At 42.8% G+C, this 18,762-nt stretch overlaps 1 protein-coding gene across 3 annotated transcripts in view; it reads left to right on the top strand.

The window, feature by feature from the left end:
* astn1 (astrotactin 1) overlaps positions 1–18,762 on the top strand; it is a 449,912-nt gene that overhangs the window by 155,868 nt on the left and 275,282 nt on the right. For all 3 annotated transcript variants that reach the window (XM_052129056.1, XM_052129055.1, XM_052129054.1), the window contains 3 exons: positions 6,885–7,052; positions 9,781–9,865; positions 13,973–14,047. In XM_052129056.1, the coding sequence (XP_051985016.1) occupies positions 6,885–7,052; positions 9,781–9,865; positions 13,973–14,047 (328 nt within the window). The remainder of the gene's footprint in view (positions 1–6,884; positions 7,053–9,780; positions 9,866–13,972; positions 14,048–18,762) is intronic.

Below are 18,762 nucleotides of genomic sequence, written 5' to 3'. Positions count from 1 at the left end.
TGTGCGACTTTATGGACAGAAACTAAAAGATAAAAATATTCATAACAAATTAATCTGACGTTATCACAAAAAACGTCTCGGATTACTTAACTGTAACCCCTGTTCCCTGATAAAAGCGGAACGAGATGCTGTGCTGATTTAGCGCTTTGGGAACAGTTTTAGGTGTGACCAGCTATGAATATGTGTGCAACACATCAATTCAATTTACTAGAATTGATAGCCTCTGCTGGTGACATCAATTGGATGCACCTGTAGCAGGGCTATAAATAGGTGCATCAGAGCTGCATCGTCAGGTATTTTGTCTGAAGAGCCGTCCTGGGGCATCCCAGTGCGGCAATGAAGCGCAGCATCTCGTTCCGCTTTTATCAGGGAACAGGGGTTACAGTTAAGTAACAAAAAAGCTACACTTTGATGCTGCGCTGATTTAGTGCTTTGGGAATGAGAATACCCACGCCGCCGCACTGTGGATGTCTGGACCCCTTACGGTTGTGTAGTTGTGCTCACAAGAGCGTGAGAGGTCTCAGACATGAGCTTGTGATGTTGACTCAAGGACATAAGCGACCTGAGTGGCATGAACATCTAAACTACAAAATCGTATAATTTGTGCGGAGAGGACCAGCCTGATGCATCACAAACCTGCTGCCAAGGCTTTAGAGGAGGTGACTCCTCTGGTAGAGTGAGCCCTGATGCCTACTGGTGAAGCTTGACCATGCGCCTCGTAGGCCAGGGTAGAAGCGTCCCTCACCCAATGTGACAGTCTGTTTGGTGGCGAATTGTTGCCCTGACTTACGCCACTGGCTAGTGTGGAGGACATAAGTCTGAAGGGCACGGACTGGACAAATGTAATGGTCTCCTGTTCAATGTAAACGGCGAGGTGCAGAAGGCTTCGAGAGTGACCGGATTTACAGTCGAGAAAGGAACCTTAGGCAGGTAGTCAGGATGAGGGTGCAAAATTGCTTTAGCATTCCTTGGGCAAAATCTAAGCAGGCTGGCAAGACAGACAGAGCCTGTAAATCCCCAATTCTTTTTAGAAAAGTAATTGCCATAAGAAAAACCATCTTGAGAGTGCTGACTCTAGAGGTTCGAAGGGGGTCTGAACCAGACCCTCAAGGTCTATTGTTAAGTCCCATGAAGGGATCCTGGTCCTAGCAGGAGGTCTCAGTCACATGGCTCCACGAAAAATGCGAGCGAGCAGAGGATGTCTCCCCAACAGTACCCCGTCAATCAAGGCGTGGCAAGCTGATAGAGTGGCCACGTTAACCCTGAGAGTGGCGGAACATGTGCCTGCTGACAGTTTTTCCTGCAGAAAATCCAGAACTGAAGCAATCTGGCAGTTAATTGGATCTGAATAATTATTATTATTAGAGGGAGCCCTAGCACTTAGAATGGTCTTGATAACTTCAGGTAAAAGCCCAGTGTTCCTCAGTTGGTACCCTTCAGGGGCCAAACATGAAGGTTCCACATCTCGGGCTGGTAATGAAAAATTGTGCCCTGCACCTGAGACAGAAGGTCCCTCCTGTCCGGAATTGCCCAAGGCGAGCCGTCGAGGAGAGACATTATCTCTGAGAACCATACCCTGTTCGGCCAGTGCGGCGCTATCAGTAAGAGGCAGGACCCTTGCTGGCGAACTCTGGCCAAGACTCCAGGGAGCAGAGAAAACGGGGGAAAATGCATAAAGGCGCATTCTGGGCCATGTATGCGCCATTGTGTCCAGACCCAGGGGGGTCTATCTGTTGAGAGGCGAAGAGGTCCACTTCTGCCCTGTAAAATCTCACCCAGATTTGTTCCACTATCTCTGGGTGGAGTTTCCACTCCCCCGTCGGTATTTTCTGTCTGGACAGTAAATCTGCTCCCACATTCAGGCATCCAGGGATATAAGTTGCTCTGATTGACAGGAGCTTTCCCTGGGCCCAAAGGAGAATCTGCCATGCCAGTCTGTTCAGCTGGCGTGAACGTAGACCTCCTTGATGGTTTACGTAAGAGACTGCCGCTGTGTTGTCCACCCGCACCATGACATGGCAGCCTCTGGAGGAAGTATTTCAGGGACATAAATACAGCCATCAAGTCGAGATAGTTAATGTGACAATTGAGCTGACGACCCTCCCATTCCTCTTGAGCTGGAAGACCGCTACCAGCCCGTCAGGGAGGCGTCTGTTGTAGCAACTTGCGACGGTAGAGTGGGACCCAAAGTAAGGAACCGGGGTCTAAACCACATTGAAAGGGTACGAAGTATGCAGCGCTTAACCCTTATTAGCCTTAGTGGACTGGCCCTTGGATGAAATCCCACGGCTTTGAGCCACAACTGAAACGGTCTCATGTGCAGAAGGCCCAAAGGGATCACCGAGGATGCTGATGCCATGAGATCTAGTATTCGTTGATACTGACGAACAGTACAACCTTGCCCTAGCCTGACTTTGCTCAGGGTGTTCTGAATGGACACGATTCGTGCGAGAGACAATTCTGCCCGCATCGTGATCGAATTCCATACAACGCCCAGATAGGTAATTCCCTGAGTGGGTGAGAGAATGCTCTTTTTTATGTTGAGTCTCAGACCCAGAGAAACCAGATGAGCTAAGATGATATCCCTGTGCTGAACTGCCAGCTCTTGAGACTGTGCTAGTATCAGCCAGTTGTCTATGTAATTCAGAATGTGGATGCCCGGAGTCGCAAAGGAGCCAGTTCAGCATCCATGCATTTCGTGAATGTGCGGGGTGATAGGGCTAGGCCGAATGGAAGAACCCGATATTGGAAGGCTTCGCCCCCGAAAGCGAACCTCAGGAACTTCCTTTGTTGTGGCAGAATTTCTGTATTAAAGTATGCATCCATGAGATCGATCGTGACCAACCAATTGTGATGTTGGATTTGGTACACGACCATCTTGCTAGTTAGCATCTTGAACTTGAATGCCCTGACTGAGCGATTCAAGCCTCGAAGATCTAAGATCGGACGCAACCCCCCAACCTTCTTGGGAACCAGGAAGTATCTGCTGTAATAATCTGACTCTCTCTGGAAGGGGAACATATCCCATGGACCCTATAACCAAGAGATTTTGCAGTTGTTTCCACAGTAGACATGCTTGCTCCGGTTTCACGGTAGTGGCTACTACGCCGTTCAAACGCGGTGGACGGGGAACTAATTTAATTCTGTAGCCTTTTTCTACTGTTCTTAGGACCCACATAAAAATACCTGGCAGAAGTTTCCACACTTCCAGGTTCTCTGAGATGGTATTCATTTTGACACTTCCTGTTGAGGGGATGTCGAGTGTTCCGTGTCCTGGACTAAGGCAGGTACACCCAACATTTCGCTGGAAGCCTCTAACTCCCAAAACACCAGAGGCGGAAAGGTTTTGTGGGGATATTGGGAGGGTAGAAGTGGATAATACACGCGCCCCTTCCCGAGGGGGGCTACCCCAACAAGGTAGGGCGCAAGACCGTCAGGGTTTATTCCTCCTATAAATAAATAGCCCTGAGGTCTTGCTTTGGGGGCTGCTGAGGGCAACGAGCCGGTCCCAGTCTCTACGAGGGGGAGCATGACTCACCATGCTTTGTTTTTGAGCCTCCCTTCTAGAAGGACCGGGGTGGGGCTGGGTGGCCGACGGCCCCTCCCCCTGAATGCGGCGAGGAAGGAATTGCCCGAAGGCTTCCTCATGACTTTTTGCCTCCTGGAACCTGGTGATAACTATATTCATGGCGTCACCAAATACGCCAGATGGCGAAACCGGGGCATCGAGAAGGAAAACTATATCCTTATCTTTGATGCCCGATAGGTTGAGCCATAAGTGTCTCTCCATGCTGACTAAAGCAGATATAGAACGGCCAATGGCGCGGGCGGTCTGCTTGGTCATGCAGAGAGACAGATCCGTGGCTTGACGAAGCTCAGAGAAAGCCTCTTCGTCGACCATGGTGCCCGCACTCAGGTCCTTCAACCGATCAGCCTAGTACGCCTGTAACACTGCCATAGTGTGAAGGGCAGCACCAGCCTGACCTGCTGTCTGATAAGCCTTCCCCAAAAGCGTGGAGGTGATCCTGCATGGCTTTGTGGGGAGAGTGGGTCTCTTTAGCGATGATGCCGAGCCAGGCAAGAGATAACCCGCAAGTATCTCTTCTACCGGCGGCATCACCGAATACCCCCGAGCCTCAGCACCGACAATAGTCTAATATGTAGAACTGATATAGCGTTACCTTAATGTTTTTTTTTTTTTTTTGGACATCAGACAGAAATCTGTCTTCTAGTTTGGAGCATTTGGGGGGGGGGGGGAGGGTCTCTTGTTCGCATGGCCAGTCTAACAGTAGTTTGGCCACAGCCCTAGTAAGCACCTCGAGTTATTCCTCAGCCACTATTATTGTGCATGAAATGTTCAGAGGTTCATCGTCCCCCTCGTGAACCAAAGAGGCGCCGAAGCGCGCTTCAGGCTTACGAGAAGGACCAGCTGGATATGGCGCGAGATCGAGCGATAGGGATGGACCTCTCTCTCGCTCCTCAGCCAGATCCCTGCGAGAGCCCCACGATGAAAGTGTGGGCACTGGCTCTTGGAAGTAAGCGAGAGGAATGTGAAGCATTTTGACTGTAAACAGATCGTAATGCTCGCACTGGCACCTGCCCCACCCCAACTCAAGAGCAGCATGCTCTTCCTCCAAACACACAGAGCAAAACTGGTGTGTGTCCGTTTCAGCCATAGAGCGTAAACACAGGAACTCTCTGCTTGCTTTAGCTTCACACTCATTCTTGGAAAGGAGAAAAGGTTTTCTGCGACTGCCTAACAAATTCTAATTCCTAACAGAGGAAAGAAAGTTCTGACAGCTTGAGAAGCACAGCACACAGAGTGATCTGAAGACAAATGATCTGACGATGCACCTGTGATGCATTTATTTATAGCCCTGCTACAGGTGCATCCAACTGATGTCACCAGCAGAGGCTATAAATTCTAGTCAATTTCATTGACGTGTTGCACACATATTCACAGCTGGTCACACCTAAAACTGTTCCCAAAGTGCTAAATCAGCGCAGAATCAAAGTGTAGCTTTTTGACAGGGAACAGCTGATTTACATATTTGAGTTAAGAGAAAAAGACTCAAAAAGAGTACCACATTAAAAATAAGATTGGATGAGGTACATTCTTAATCAAAGCAAAAGTTAAATAAAGCAATAAGCCACAAGAGACTATACACAACAGTGATTTCCCACAGGATAAATTTATTATTAATAATAATCTGAATAAACATAATTTTTTTTATGTAATATGTAATAAAGTTATATGGTTAAATATCCTAACTTTAGGAGACTGTGGTTGCCTAGAATTTGTAGAAAGTGCCACTTTAATAAAGAATGTACAGTGGGGTTTATAGTCATTTTCAGCTACTTGGAAGGCAGCTCGTCCAATCAGAATTTTGATTAAGAACTATCTATTTTATTTTAGACGATATGCTTGTGTACACACTTGCAATTATACTGTTGACTTTTTTATAAATGTACCAAGTAGTGAAGTTCCTTGTTAACTGTAAACTGTTACACAGTCTCTATTCTGGAAATGATGGATGATGTCACATCGCAAAGGCTTGAGGATGTGCCCATCTACTGCATAGCATACAGTAGGCTATAGTGTTTTGCTTGGTGTCCCATTTTTATCAATTCTAAAGTGAATATACTGCTGTAACATGGTTAAAATGGGAAAGGAGGAGGCGGGATCCAGCTGAACAATCAAAGAAATATTTTAATAGTCACTTAAACAAAAAGACACAAAAACATAAGCGCACAAATGGCAGCTACAGGTGGCTCTCTCTCTCTCCTGAACTGCTGCATTCCGCTGCACTTATTCCTCTCCTCGGCTGATTAGCCTGATTGGGGGGCGTACGTACGTAGTCACGGCCCAGCCCAGCCCTCCTCCTAGTCAGAACTGTGTTATAAACTCATTTCACTGTTGCATGGTACAGTAAATACTGTTTATATTGCCCAACCCTATCTCCCACCTATACCCTCTATTCTCTCACTCTCCTTCTCTCTTTATCTTTTTCAGCTCATTGGCATTTTCAGCCTACATTTCTAGAGTTTAGGCAATATGATGGACTGTGACTGGCCTTGCTCATCTGTCATTTTATCTTTCATGCGTAGCTGTTCTGTATGGGATATGCCGCTTTATGGGTAGATTAACATTCACACAGAAGTCTAAGTGAACAGAATCTGAGGAGAGGAGAGAGTGAAGGATTTTCAATTCTCCTTTTGAATCGAAAAATCAGATACATTTATGGTGTGTCTATAACTGTCTAACAGTATTACAGGGTGAAATGCTGTCAAAGCAAATCTGATAAACCTGATTTTTACAGAATATATTTTTCTCTCTTAGCCCCTTTGTTGTGCTCATCGTTGTGAAATATTCAAAGGGATTGTGCAGAAAACAGCACACTTTCAATTGCAATGTTTTTATCTGAGCTGTTGTCTCCTAACTAAAGCTATGAACCATAAAAGCCCATACTGGATAGAAATTCAGCTATACACTCCAAAATATTTTTCTCCTGTAAATAGGTTTAAAGATTCCTAAACAAGAAAAAAATACTTAAGATGCAAATAAGTGTAAGATCAGATAATATATTTTGAATTAAGTTTATTTTCTTACACCATTGGCAGATGTTGATTTTTTTATATTATTATTTTTTTTTTTTTGCAGTGTAAGGATTGTACTACTTCTAAAGCTTTGCAAAAAGTTAATTGCATTTTAAAGACTGTTTGTCCAAGGAACATTTGTAGTTTCTAGTTTGTGGTTCATACTGTGTTTGCTTATGTTACTGTGTGGTACTCCATGACAATGCTCAGTAATGTAGATCACATACTTGTTGATTAAACTCATGACAGATGTCCTCTCTGATTCTTTATGTTCCTTCCTCCTCCAGGATCCAGATTTGTTCTGCTTCAGGGTAGCCAGTTGGACGCATCTGATTGGCTAAATCCAGCTCAAGTGCTGCTGTACTACCAGCAGAATGCCAGCGGTCCCTGGGTTAATGATCTGTGTGGCCGTCGCCTCTTGGACCCCTGTGAGCACCAATGTGACCCAGATTCAGGTACAGTCCCCCTATTGTGATTCCTTACTTCAGACAGCTCACATAGAAAGTCTGAGATGGCCAATTGCACACACCTGTTCTCTCTTATTTTTATCTTGCTGAGCAACACCTATTCCATACACACCCTATGGCCACCTGTGCTGAAGCCCCCAATGTAGTACCAGACCTGAGCTGTGTTCAGGAAAATTATCTTGTCAGAATTTTCCAAAATGTATTTGGTTGGTTGTCCATCATTGTCACGTCTACATTTTTTTGTTGCAGTTTAAAAACAAGACGTGGTTTTGCAACTTTAGAAGACTGCAGCAGTTTGCCCCACTTTGATTAGTCAGTAGCTGTGCCTAATTAATCATAAAATAATCTCTCATTCCCCCAACTGAAGGTGTGCCCATTCCGCACGCTGTGTAAAATCAATGTTTTCATCAAACTGCAGTTGTAACATAGCTTCATTTAAAGAGCAGGAGGGAGGGGAGAAAGGCTTAGCTCTGATTCATCTGTCGTTTCATTTGCAGATTTCTCTGAAGGTGTCTCTCTTGAGTGAGCACTATTAAGTAATGAATGCTAAATTAAGCGAGAGCTGTGGGGACAGTAATGCTTGGCTATGAATCTTTGTAACACAGGGCTTGGGATTACACAGCCTGAGAGACCTGAATTTTTTTTAATTTATTTTTTTTATTATTATACAGTAGGGTCAAAGCAGGATCAAATGGAATGTCTTACCCAAGGAGAGCTAGAGTTTTATCAGCAAAAAATGCATTATACAGAGACTGTATTGCATGAAAATCCCAGGAGATCAGCAGTTCCAGAAATACTCAAACCAGCCCATCTGGCACATATACAACAATTATTGATAAAAACATTTTATCGATAAACATATTACTATACTATTTACACCATACAATATAGTATTAAAAAAACACACAATACAATTTACAATACAATATAAGCATACTGTGATACAGTGCAGAAAGACGAAGGATTCAGGCAAATCTGATAGATTAGAAAACTTCTGATGTGCTGAAGTATGTGGATGTAATTGGATCATACAGTTTGTTAAGAGTGTTCTGGTACTTAAAAGTGTTTGTACGCAGCTTGACAGTCATTGGAAATAAGCAGTTCTTTATTCTGGATGTTATGGTTGTCAGTGATCTAAGGCATCTGCCTGAAGGTAATAGTTGAAACCAGACATATGATGGATGAGATGTGTCCTTCATGATCTTATAGCACGCGTAATGGTGGTTGGATATACAGTGATTCCACTGATGCAAGATCTGTACTGGTGATCTTTATGCTTTAGTGACCATACGTTCCAGCTTTTTTTCCATAGCAAACAAAGATGAATGAAGTCAGAATTCTCTCCACAATGGCTGTTATCGCATACAGTAGTCACATAGTCATCTGTTTTCCTTAGCCTATACCATACTTTCTTTTCCCACTCACAACACATTTATTTCCCCATGTCTCCATGTTTGCTAACCCTCCTCCCCCCGTGCCCCGCTATATTTGAATCGGGCTCCTCTCTCATCTGTTATCAAAGTGGGTTGCTCCTCCTCAGGCTGCAGCTTCATCAGTCCCATGAACCCAAATCATGAGCAGCATGCCCGCGGTATACCCTGACAAGTACGATCAGCCAAACCCATAGTGACTGGAACTGTCTGGGCCATGAGCACTTCTGAGGTTGGCTGGCACAGGGAATCTGCTGTGCATGGATATATGCTTCAACACACAGAACAGCACCCATACACAGCACTGATTTTTCAGTGAAAATCTTGATGTTCATTGTGCATTCATAAGTGCTATGAGATAAGCTTGTCCACAGTGGGTCTCGTGTTCACACAATAAGTTACATTGTTCAGTAGTAAAAAGTAGATTTCCTGTGTTCTTATGTTAATAGCGTGCCACTGTGATAAAGCTTCTCTCATGCTCAAAAAATTCTGGTTATTTACATTGATAATTTTACAGTCATAGATACATTTGTAGTGGTATTTTTGTACAGACTGAGACTGTGGTTATCATAAAAAAATTTGTAATGACAGAGAGGCAAATCAAAATAAAATAAAATCCCTTTATTGTCACTCAACCATATACACAAGTGCAACAGTGGGTGAAAGACTTGTGTGCAACATAGCAGTATGACAATTACAATAAAAATATGATTTACACACAACACAGTTTACACAACTTGTCATACAACACAATATACACCTAATAATATACAATATACAGTATACACAAACTAAGATGACTGTATATAATAAAAATACACTGCCACCCCCAATATATGTGCTTCAACACACAGAACAGCACCAATATACAGCACTGCATGTCCATATATAATCATTATATCGATGCGAGCATGACAATGAGGTAATTCACCCTTGTCTCTGAATTGTTTACACAACTTGTTACACAACACAATATATAATATACAATTTACAGTATACACAAAATAAGAAGCCTGTATACAATAAAACTATTATTTTAGTATGTTATTAAGAGAAGTATAAAATGTCTGAAGTATAAAAGAGTCCAGTCTGAGGCTAATAAAGTGCGATGCTGATGTGCGGTGCAACCAAGGCTTAGTTGATAAAACCACAGTAATCGTACACAGCTGTCCTTCAGTAGTGACATATTACAATTAAAGCTTAGCACCATTTTATTATCCAATATATTAATTTCCTGCATTTCCTTATTGATTATGAGTATAAATGTACATTATATCTGATTTCAGGAGATTGTCTCTGTTTTGATGGCTACATGAAGGACCCTGTTCACAAGCATCTATGCATTCGCAATGAGTGGGGCCAAAATCAGGGGTGAGTATCATAAGAATCTTACAATATGTAGACACTTATATACCACAGCACTACAGCAATCAGAGATCTATCACCTAGAGAACTGGCATGTTGCTCAGCTGTTGTAAAAAGTCTCGAGTGCTGATAGCCAGCCAGGTGTTATGTGCTGTGGGAAAATTAAATTGACTTGTTTGAATTAATTAACTTACTGGACTTATTATTATAATTTTTTTTTTTTTTTTTTTTGCATTAGGCTCTTGCTCTAGAATTAGAAAAGTGATTATTGCAGCAAAGCACTGGATCATTTCAGATTTGTTTAAAAATTATTTACATTTCAGTATACCGATTAAATGCTTGCATTGCCCATTGTAACTCTCAATACATACAGTGCATCCGGAAAAATAAATCACATGTACGTAAGTATTCACAGCCTTTGCTCAATACTTTGTTGAAGCACCTTTGCCCCAATTACAGCCTCAAGTCTTTTTGTGTATGATGCTATAAGCTTGGCACACATTTTGGGCAGTTTCTCCCATTCTTCTTTGCAGGACCTCTCAAGTTCCATCAGGTTGGATGGGGAGCATCGGTGCACAGCCATTTTCAGATCTCTCCAGAGATGTTCAATCGGGTTCAAGTCTGAGCTCTGGCTGGTCCACATCAAGGACACTCAAGGACAGAGATGTCCCATAGCCACTCCTTTGTTATCTTTGCTGTGTGCTTAGGGTCATTGTCCTGTTGGAAGATGAACCTTCTCCCCAGTCTCAGGTCCAGAGCGCTCTGGAACAGGTTTTCATCAAGGATGTCTCTGTACATTGCTGCATTTATCTTTCCCTTGATCCTGACTAGTCTCCCAGTTCGTGCCACTGAAAAACATCCCCACAGCATGATGCTACCACCACCATGCTTCACTGTAGGGATGGTATTGGCCAGGTGATGAGCAGTGCCTGGTTTCCTCCAGACATGACGCTTGCCATTCAGACTAAAGAGTTCAATCTTTGATTCATCAGACCAGAGTATTTTGTTTCTCATGGTCTGAGCGTCCTTCAGGTGCCTTTTGGCAAACTCCAGGCAAGCTGTCATGTGCCTTTTACTGAGGAGTGGCTTCCATCTGGCCACTCTACCACACAGGCCTGATTGTGCAGAGATGGTTGTTCTTCTGGAAGGTTTTCCTCTCTCCACAGAGAAACGCTGGAGCTCTTTCAGATTGACCATCGGGTTCTTGGTCACCTCCCTTACTAAGGACCTTCTTCCCCGATCACTCAGGTGGCCAGCTCTAGAAAGAGTCCTGGTCGTTCCAATCTTCTTCCATTTACAGATGATGGAGGCCACTGCGCTCATTGGGACCTTAAATGCTGCAGAAATGTTTCTGTACCCTTCCCCAGATCTGTGGCTTTCCAAATCATGTCCAATCAACTGAATTTACCACACGTGGACTCCAATCAAGTTGTAGAAACATCTCAAGGATGAGCTAAATTTTGAGTGTCATAGCAAAGGCTGTGAATACTTATGTACATGTGATTTTTTGTTTAATAAATTTACAAAGATTTCAAACAAACTTCTTTCAAGTTGTCATTATGGGGTATTGTTTGTAGAATTTTGAGCAAAATAATTAATATAATCCATTTTGGAATAAGGCTGTAACATAACAAAATGTGGAAAAAGTGAAGCACTGTGAAAACTTTCCGGATGCACTGTATACAATCACTAAAATGGATTGTTCACCAAAAAATATTTTTTTTGTTTTCCTCATTCCTCATACCCTCATGTCAACCTGACTTTCAATTCTGTGTGGAACATTTAATAAGACATTTAGCAGAATGTTGTCAGTCCCCATTAACTTTTGTTGTATAGGAATACAAACTTAATCTCTTTCTCCTGTGGTGTTCAAAGTTTGGAGCTGCATGACCCTTGAAGTGCTTAATCAGATATTTGCACATTTGCATTGAAAATGCATATAAGCTTATTCTCCTTATGATCAAAATCTTAAAAGGCTGGTTCATTTACTCACCTTCATGTTGTTCCTAATCCATGTGACTTTATTTCCTTTGTAGAACGCAATAGGAGATGTTACTGTAGACAGAATTTTAGCCTTAGTTTTCCATGCAATAAACGTGAATGGTGACTTAAGTCAATGAAAGTGAATGTGTCAGGTTTAGAAAAAAATCATGAGAATGTGTAAATCATGGCAGAATATTCATTTTTGGGTTAACTATCCCTGTTGATCCATCCCAACTGTATCTGAACAGATGGTATCTTTTAACTGAGGTAAAAATGTGATTATGCATAACCAAACAGATGCTTCTTATGTCAACAAATAGATAAATAAATCACAAACATAAGAGAATGGCACAATATACAATGAGAGCATGTTTAGCTTTGAAACCACCCATTAACAGTCCAGAATAATGAAAGAGTTTAAATGTTAGGAGTACAAGTTTATAATCCTGGAAATACTTGTATTTAAGATCTTTGAAGTTAATTAGACCCTCCCTGAGGAGATTTTCAAATGCTCATCTGGGTTTAAGGCTGTCGCTCTGGAGTGGTTTGATTAAGATGTGGAGGTGAGGAAATCCTTGGCATTTTAATTGGGAGGGAGATGGGTGTGATGATGGTTGGTGAGATGGATCCGATAATTAGAAATCAAATTGGAACAATCAGGAAGATTGCCTTAGGCGAGTGGAATTGCACTGGATGTGCTTGTTCCTTTTGTGCCATGCTGTGAAGGTGTGAACAGTTTTTAATTGAGTCTACCACTTAGCAGATGAAAGAAAGTCCAGCGCCAAATGTTCTTAAAAGTTTCAAAGTGCCAAAATATTTCTCACACTGTTCCCTACAGGCTAAATGCTTCTTTTTATTTTAAAGAAAATCTTAGGGGTTTTTGAACAAAATTAGAGTAAATTGTTTCTGGGTAAACAATCCCATTAATATTCAGCAAGAATGCCAGAGCTCTGGCTTAAGGCCCCAATATACTTCCAGAGAAGTTCTTATTCTTTCTTCATTCAGAATTAAAACAAAGTTCTAAAAGTCCAAGCAATGATATACTGGTTACGAACATTCAGACACCATCCACACCATTGTGGGAGGCGTTTAGAAGTACATTTAAATATGAGGACCCTCAGTAAAACCTAACTACTGTGACATTAAAATTAGTTATCAATGACGTTATGCCTCATTCTATGAGTATAATTCACACGAGGTCAGTAAATATAAGTTGTTTTAACCACTCAATGATGATTTAAAATAATATATATGCAAAATAAAATGTTTAATTTGTCTTTATATTATAAATTCATGACACTAATGTGCAGCCATAATATGCACTGGTTAAGCTCTGTTATTGTGATTTATGATGACACAGATACTACTGCAAATATGAGTGTATAAAAGTGTTAATGTGCAGAATAAAGACAAAAGAATTATGATAGAGGCATTTCTTACTTTACACAGATGTGTGGATGGCTTTCGCTGCAGATGGCACTTGAGTGAATGGGCACTTAAGAGTATTTGTGAAGATATGATTCCTTTAGTAGACTAATTAAACAAAACAAAAAAATTGCATGACATGGTTTTGGAAAACGTTAATGTTTAAACAGTAATACATTTATCATGAAGTGGTGTAACCAGGCTGTGTCTGCTCTTTTGCTTTGAGTAACAGCTTACTTATAGAGGCATCAGCTCCTTGTCTCTTCTCTTATACCACAGTGACAGCCCCTGTCCCCACAGCTGCCTCTCTGCATTAATTTCCATCAGCTCACATTGCTCTTAGAGCTTTAGGTAAATACTCACTTCAAGTCACGCTCACGTCTAGGAGATGCCACTCTTAGGTCACAGTTGGAACAAACAGCATTTGTTGGAGTAAATTCTGTGATGATCATGTTTCAAATATATTTTCTTTTTATGTCGCCAACGAAGGAACTCACTTTTAAAAGGTAGTAATATTTTCATCATAATGTCATGCGATTTTAAATGTCGAATGGCTTAGAATGGACTGGACCAGTTTAACAATAAATGAAGAGTCACTAGTGTTTTATATATATATATATATATATATATATATATATATATATATATATATATAAACATTAATTATTTATATTCTTTCTGACTTATTTTCTTTGTGTTTCACAGTCCGTGGCCCTACACAATTTTCCAACGTGGCTTTGACTTGGTAATGGGAGAGCAGCCATCTGATCGCATTTTCCGGTAAGACAACAGACAGAACACTTTATTTGTACTGTGAAGACTGTGAAAGATGACTCAGTGTTATTGAAGGTTTAGGGACCATCACAATCCACACATCTTATCACGTGGCCTGTTGCGCATGTTACCGTAAACATTTAGCACACATATTAAAATCAAGATATGTCCTAGTGTGGTTGCTAAACCACAAAAACTGTGATTTAATGAAATAAATATATAGTTTGCATGTGCTTTGCACTTCAAATGGGAGCACTTGTGAATGTGTGGAGCCAGTGTTGTGCTGATGCTGGCTGCTTTAGAGTTCTATGGCTCTTGTATGGTAAAAACCATAATGAGCATCACACACTGTTTTTAGCACATGGCAGTAAGCTGAGTGCTAATCCACTTTGTAGTGCTAGACACATACAGACTACATATTTATGTAATTAAATATCAGCCTTTTGCAGTTTAATAATCACATCGGGTCATGTAGCGACCTGCTTTTCCATAAATGAGAAGCTTCCGTCAAAACACCACTGAAACAACTCAAAATAAAAGCTTCTGCCAAAATAAAAGCTGAACTTAAATGGAAAAAAAGTATGACACAAATATATCACTACTGTATAGTTATTAATGCCTAATTTTCACTGTAATACCGCTACTAATACTACTACTAAATCTAGTAACAGTAGTACTACTACTGCTGTATATACAGCAACAAATATGTATCATACAGCCGTGGCCAAAAGTAATGGCAGTGACATACATTTTGTGTTTCACAAAGATTTCTACTTCAGTTGTTGTGGTGTTGATTCACATTGTTTCTAGATTATTGTGCAGAGTGATCAGATGCATTTTATATAATTGCAAAAAGCTTCATTGGCCAAAAAAATGAAATTTATCACTAAAACCTCAATTTCACTGTTTTTTTTTGGCCCTGGCACAAAATTACCAGCTAACATCATTTCACTAATCATATCAGCAGCACTTGGGAAAGTGTGAACGAGTAGTAATCAGGTGAAATCACTCTATCGTTCTGATTGGATTATAAGAGCAGACTGTTTGCTATAAAAGGAGGGAAGAGGTGCTTCCAATAATTGTGTTCTTGTTAGCAATGGTTACCTCTAAAGAAAGACGTGCAGCCATCATTAATTTGCATCAAAATGGCCTCACATGCAAGGAAATTGCTGCAAAGAATATTGACCTGACCAAGAACCATTTAACGGATCATCAAGAACTTCAAGGAGAGAGGTTCAACTGCAGTGAAGAATGCTTCAGGACGTCCCAGAATGTCCAGCAAGCGCCAGGACCATCTCCTACTGAGGAGTCAGCTATGGAATCGCGTCACCACCAGTGGAGAGCTTGCTCAATATTGGTAGCAGGTTGGTGTGAGTGCATCTGCACGAACAGTGAGGCGAAGACTTTTGGACAATGGCTTGGTGTCAAGAAGGACAGCAAAGAAGCCACTTCTCTCCTAGAAAAACTTCAAGGACAGACTGAAATTCTGCAGGAAGTACAATGATTGGACAGCAGAATACTGGTGCAAAGTAATTTTTTCCGATGAAGCCCCTTTCCGATTGTTAAGGACATCTGTAAAATCGATAGTCTGGAAAAGAAAAGGTGAACGCTACCATGAGTTCTGTGTCGTGTCAACAGTGAAGCATCCTGAGACCATCCATGTGTGGGATTACTTTTCATCCAGGGGAGTGGGTTCTCTCACAATTCTGCCCAAAAACACTGCCATGAATAAAGAATGATATCAAAAAGTCCTGCAAGTGCAACTTCTTCCAACTATCCAGGAGCAATTTGGTGATGATCCGTGCATTTTCCAGCATGATGGAACACCCTGTCACAAGGCAAGAGTGATAATGAAGTGGATCGAAGATCATTACATTTAAATTTTTGATCCATGGCCAGGCAACTCCCCAGATCTTAAACCCATAGAGAACCTGTGGTCAATCCTCAAAAGGCGAGTGGACAAGCAGAAGCCCACAAATTGTGATAAACTCTGAGCACTAATAAGGCAAGAATGGATCGCCGTAAGTCAGGATTTAGCCCAGAAGCTTATATCCAGCATGCCAGAGCAAATTGCAGAGGTTATGAAGAACAGGGGTCAACACTGTAAATATTGACTCTTTGCATATATTGAATGTTTTTGCCAATAAAAGCCTTTCAAACTTATGAAATGATTATCATTGTTCCCTTTACAAAAATCTTCACTATGATGCTGCGCTGAAGAGCGCTTTGGGAACACGTCTTGTTGTGACCAGCTGTGAATATGTATACAACATGTCAATGAACATTGACTGGAATTTATAGCCTCTGCCAGTGTAATCATTGGACGCACCTTGTGCAGTGGCTATAAATAGATGCGTCACTGGTGCATCATCAGATTTTTCGTCTTCAGAGCCATTCTGTGCTGTGTGATATCACGAGCCTGTCAAACTTTCTTTCCTCTGTTAGGAGTTAGATTATATTAGGCAGTGTGCAGTGAACCTTTTCTCTCGTCTCTTTCTTGCTTTCAAAATGAAAAAAGGGGGGAAGATATCGTCTTAGCTCATCTAGTTTCTCTGGGGTTGAGGCTCAACGCCAAAAAAGCGCCCTCTCTCCCACTCAGAAAACTGATTTTCAGGGGACTGTATGGAGTTCAATCACAATGCGGTGTGAATCGCATTGGACCGCTAGAATCAAGTCCACTAAGAATACCCTGATCGAAGTCAGGCTAGGTCAAGGTTGTAATAGGTCTCAGGGCGTCTGCATCCATGGTGATCTCTCCGGACCTTCTACTCATGAGACCATTTTTGTTGTGGCTCAAAGCCAGGGGGGGTTTCTCCAAGGGCCAAATCCCCTAGGCTAATAAGGGTTACGCACCGCGGGCTTCGTTCCCTTTCTATGTGGTTCAGACCCCGGTTTCTTACCTTGGGTCCCACTCTAGGTGCGTCTCATTGTCGCAGGCTGCTAAAGACAGACGCCTCCCTGATGGGCTGGGTAGCGGCCTTACGTGGTCGTCCAGCTTAAAGGGAATAGGAGGGTCGTCAGCTCGGTTGTCACAGTAACTGTCTCGAGTTGATGGATGTATTTCTGGCCCTGAAATACTTCCTCCTGAGGCTATCATGTCTTGGTGTGGGTGGGCAATACAGCGGCAGTTTCTTACATACACCATCAGGGAGATCCACGTTCATGTCAGCTGAATTTCTGGCACGTCGGATTCTCCTTGGGGCCCAGGGCAGCTCCTGTCACTCAGGTCGGTTTATACCCCTGGATGCCCGTATATGCGAGCAGATTTACTGTCCAGACAGAAAATACAGACGGGGGAGTGGTTACTCCACCCTGAGGTAGTGGGTGAGATTTTTCCCAGGCAGAAGAGGACCTCTTTGTCTCTATGAACAGCGCAATGTCTCCTCTGCTTCTCCCCGAGTCACCCAGCCCCCTTGGGTCTGGACGTAAAGCACATACATGACCCAGAATGCGTCTGTATGCGTTGCTTTCCTCGGTTTTTCTGCTCCCGGGAGTCTTGGCCAAGGTTCGCCACCAAGGGTCTTGCCTCCTACTGATAGCGCCACATTGGCCGAACAGGGTATGGTTCTCGGAGCTAAATTCTCCCCTCGACGGCTCACCTCGGGTGATTCCAAACAGGAAGGACCTTCTTTCTCAGGCACAGGGTACTGTATTTCATCCCCGGCCCGAATTGTGGAACCTTCTCATGCTTGGCCCCTGTTGGGTACCAAATGTTCTCCTGAGGCTATTGAGACCATTTTAAGTGCTAGGGCTCCCTCAGCTTGGAACAAATCTGGGTAGATTTTACAGGGCAGAAGAGGACCACTTCGGTGGCGCATACATGGCCCAGAATGCACCTGAATACATTTCCCTTTATTAAAAGTTAATATTGCAGAACCAGTTAACTGCCAGATCGCTTCAGTTCTGGACTTTCTGCAGTAAGAACCGTCAGCAGGCTTATGCCCCGCCACTCTCAGGGTCTATGTGGCCGCACCTTCGGCATTCCATACCTTGATGGACGGAGTGCCCTTCAGAGGCACCCTCTTCTAGCTCGCTTCATTCATGGAGCCATGCGACTGTGGCCTCCTGCTAGGACCATGACCTCTTCATAGGACTTGGAAATAGTCCTTGAAGGTCTGGTTGAGACCTCCTTTGAACCTCTAGAGTCAGCGTCTGACAGACTTCTGACTCTCAAGAGGGTTTTTCTTATGGCGATTATCTCTAGAGAGAATTGGGGACCTACAGGCTCTGTATGTTTTGCCAGCCAGTTTAGAGTTTTCCCCAGGAATGACCAAAGCAATTTTGCACCCTCATCCTGACTACCTGCCTAAGGTGCCTTACGCGACCCTACATCAGGTCACTCTCTAAGCCTTCTGCTCCCCGCCGTTTGCAACGCCGGAGCAGCAAAGGCTTCCCAGACTGTGCCCAGTCTGTGCCCTTCAGACTTATGTCCACCGCACTAGCCAGTGGCGTAAGTAAGGGCAACAACTCCTTGCTATGGGAGCTGCATGAGCGGCCACCCCCAAGCAGACTATGTCGCCTTGGGTGAGGGATGCTACTGCTCTGACCCTCGTGGCGCGCTGTCAAGATTCGCCAGTAGGTGTCAGGGCTCACTCTACCACAGTGCTCACCTCCTATAAAGCCTTGGCTAGAGGTCTCCCTCTGCAGCAAGTTTGTGATGTGGCAGGTTGGTCCTCTCCGCACACATTCATTATATTTTTATAGTTTGGATGTTCTTGCCA

Source organism: Xyrauchen texanus, chromosome 6 (genome assembly GCF_025860055.1).
Source record: "Xyrauchen texanus isolate HMW12.3.18 chromosome 6, RBS_HiC_50CHRs, whole genome shotgun sequence".
Taxonomy (NCBI): Eukaryota; Metazoa; Chordata; class Actinopteri; order Cypriniformes; family Catostomidae; genus Xyrauchen; species Xyrauchen texanus.
This window is presented reverse-complemented; position numbering and strand designations above follow the sequence as displayed.